Source organism: Benincasa hispida, chromosome 9, assembly GCF_027475165.1.
Source record: "Benincasa hispida cultivar pf3 chromosome 9, pf3_genome.v1.1, whole genome shotgun sequence".
In the NCBI taxonomy this organism is placed as follows: domain Eukaryota; kingdom Viridiplantae; phylum Streptophyta; class Magnoliopsida; order Cucurbitales; family Cucurbitaceae; genus Benincasa; species Benincasa hispida.
The window spans coordinates 74,840,670-74,843,632 of record NC_143486.1 but is presented as its reverse complement, the minus strand read 5'-3'; the positions used below and the strand labels follow the sequence as shown (position 1 = coordinate 74,843,632).

General features: G+C 31.7%; 1 protein-coding gene across 1 annotated transcript; it reads right to left on the bottom strand.

The window, feature by feature from the left end:
* Positions 1–769: 769 nt before the first annotated feature.
* On the bottom strand, positions 770–2,550 carry LOC120084863 (uncharacterized). Its single transcript, XM_090317845.1, has 3 exons — positions 2,427–2,550; positions 1,397–2,217; positions 770–1,229 (listed from the first exon to the last, which is right to left on the bottom strand). The coding sequence occupies exons 1-3, from the start codon at positions 2,434–2,436 to the stop codon at positions 801–803; spliced, it is 1,260 nt and encodes a 419-aa protein (XP_090173971.1). The 5' UTR covers positions 2,437–2,550; the 3' UTR covers positions 770–800.
* Positions 2,551–2,963: the final 413 nt, after the last annotated feature.

The window sequence follows — 2,963 nt, the reverse complement described above, 5'->3', positions numbered from 1 at the left end:
GATATCTAAACAATCGTGTAATAGTTAGCTAAACGATTGCTTAGTATTCTCTAAACGATCGTTTAACAAAAACTACATGATCGCATAATAGATATCTCAACGATCGTATAGTGGATAGCCAAACGATTGCTTAGTATTCTCTATATGATTGTGTAATAGTTAGCTAAATGATCGCATAATAGATATCTAAACGATCGCGTAATATTTAGCTAAATGATCACTTAGTAATATCTATCCGATTGCTTAGTAATATCTATCCGATCACTTAGTAATATCTATCCGATCGCTTAGTAATATCTATCCGATCGTTTAGAAATATCTAAATGCTCGCTTAAAGTATTCGTAGAGACGTGTTCACCGTGCGATCACATACACGATGGGATAGGAACTACACGATTGTATAAATGATACTTTAGTAAATTCTAAACGATCGTAGTGTTCAGTATCAATATCCATGATCAATTCATCAAATATCTTCATTTTCATAATAGCTGTGATATACACTGATTGAAAGATATCAGTAGATATCAACACAATGGTATATCAGTGTGTATAAATGATAGACACTGATAGAAATCTATCAATATATATCAATGTTTGTATAAATGGCTATATCACATGTTTCAGTCTTGAAAAGAAATATAAACAAAAAAATTCAAGAATTTTATTCATATAAAGATAGTGTTCCATTCAATTATAAACTCAATAATAGAACCAATAAATGGCAAAAATAACTTTTATAAATTCTAATATCAATCTATTTGGCAATACAAGGAAAAAAATGAACTATAATGATTACATCATTGACTAATTAGGTGAAGTTTGCAAGTCCTAGAATCGTGACCTTTGGAATGACAACGACTACATCTTAATGAACTACTTTTAGCTTCACCTACAGATGGAATCCTTTGTTTTTTAGGTCTTCTTGCTGAGTGTTTAAAAATAGGAGGTAATGCTCTAATACCATCATCTAAAACCCTCCAATTTGAATGGACTCCAACAGGTCGAACACAACCCATATATGTCCATGACAACACACTTGAGTAATAATAATTAGATATATAGGAATAAATATCCATGTTAAGCAACCGAAGAACAACAAGCACATGAGAGCATGGAATTTCTTCAAAATCCCATACTTGAAGACTACAAGATTCAAAATTAAGCTTTACTAGGAATTGTTTATCACCATCCATTACTGAGTATTCAACGATTTCAATAGGATGAATCTAATAAATAAAAATGGGAAAAGAAATCAACATATTGCAAACATACCAAACATATCAAATATACAAATAAATAAAATGTTATAGAAATCTATCAAGGTTAGGATGATAGACTTCTATCATGGTCTATCAGTAATAGACAGTGATAGAAATCTATCACTGCCTATCACACTGAATATCATTCTCCTATCAATTTTATAAAGAACACTTACCATGAAACTTCGTGATTGTTCATGTTGATTGTGTAATATATTCTCTGCCCAAGGAGTCAAAATTGTTGTCATTGACAAACTAGCTTTCCTTCGATCATGAAACCATTTTTGCAATAAACATCTAATTGCATCGAGTAAACTTGCAACTGGTAAGTTCCTATTCTCTTTCAAAACAAAATTTACACATTCTGAAGGGTTTGTTGTCATCATTTCATATCTTCTTCTTTGAGAATATGCACGAGACCACTTCTCAAGTCCTACATTAATAAGGTAACTTCGAATATTTGGAGAAATTGACTCTATAGATCTCATATTAAACTCGAAGTCATCAACAGTATAAGATTTAGCACAACTAAAGTAAAACTGATCAATCAAAGGATCCTTGAACAACTTCAAATTTCGCAGAACATGTTGAATGCACATATAGTACTCAACATTGTTAAACACACTTAAGACATCCTTTGGAATGCTCAAATGTTGATAAGAGACAATGACTAAATGTTCTCTATCCCCTAAACTAGTTTGTATATGTTCGAAAAACCATTTCCATGATACATCATTCTCAGAATCTACAATAGCAAACGCAAGGGGAAAAATATTATTGTTACCATCTAATGTGGAAGCTAATAGTAGAGTACCGCCAAACTTATACTTCAAAAACGTGCCATCAACGGATATGGTAGGTACAGAGTACCTCCACCCCTCAATAGATGCACCAATAACCATGAAACATAATTTAAAATGTCCATTTTCATCAATCTTTAAAGCAGTGTGCGTTCCTAAAAAATAAATGAAAACAATTATATTAGTCACAATGGTAACAAATCAATCATTGGTAGATCAGTAATAGATGGTTATCACAGTCAATCAACGATAGACAATGATGCACAACTATCATTGATAGACAGTGATAAATGACTATTACAGTCCATCTACAATACACAGTGATATAAAATTTATAAGAAGAATACTTCATTTGAAATAATACCTGGATTCATTTCTTTCAACCTTTGAAAAAACTGTGGAATCAAGCTATATTATTTAGCTGCATCATCATTTAATGATCTTAATATATGTTCTTTTACCCTCCAAGCTTTTTGATAACTAATATTAACACCAAGCTTAGTACGAGCCTTATAAACAATATCTCTAGGAAGGGAATGATCAGTAGAGATAAACCTAAAATCCTCTTTCAAGTAGTCCCCAATTACAGATGAAGAAGCTTGCCTATGACAACTTTGAGTTGTATTCATTAAACAATTATGGTCGGAAATATACTTTTTAAGCATCCAAAACTCACTCTTCTTGTACCAAGATGCCCGAACATACCATTGACAGCCTTCTTGCAAACATTTCAACTCAAACGACTTTGAATTTGACCGCGTAGTCCTAAATTGAAAATTCTTATTCACTGCTATTACATCAAAACACTTACACAGTATTTCTTTACTTCCAAATACATCTTTTTCCTTCAAATCGCCATTAAAACCAACATTTTGTATAACTTGATCATTTTAGGAACAAG

Coding starts and splice junctions, on each gene's coding strand:
- LOC120084863 (XM_090317845.1), bottom strand. Junction 1,230..1,396: donor ATAGGAGAATGATATTCAGT/GTGATAGGCAGT, acceptor TTTATTTATTAG/ATTCATCCTATTGAAATCGT.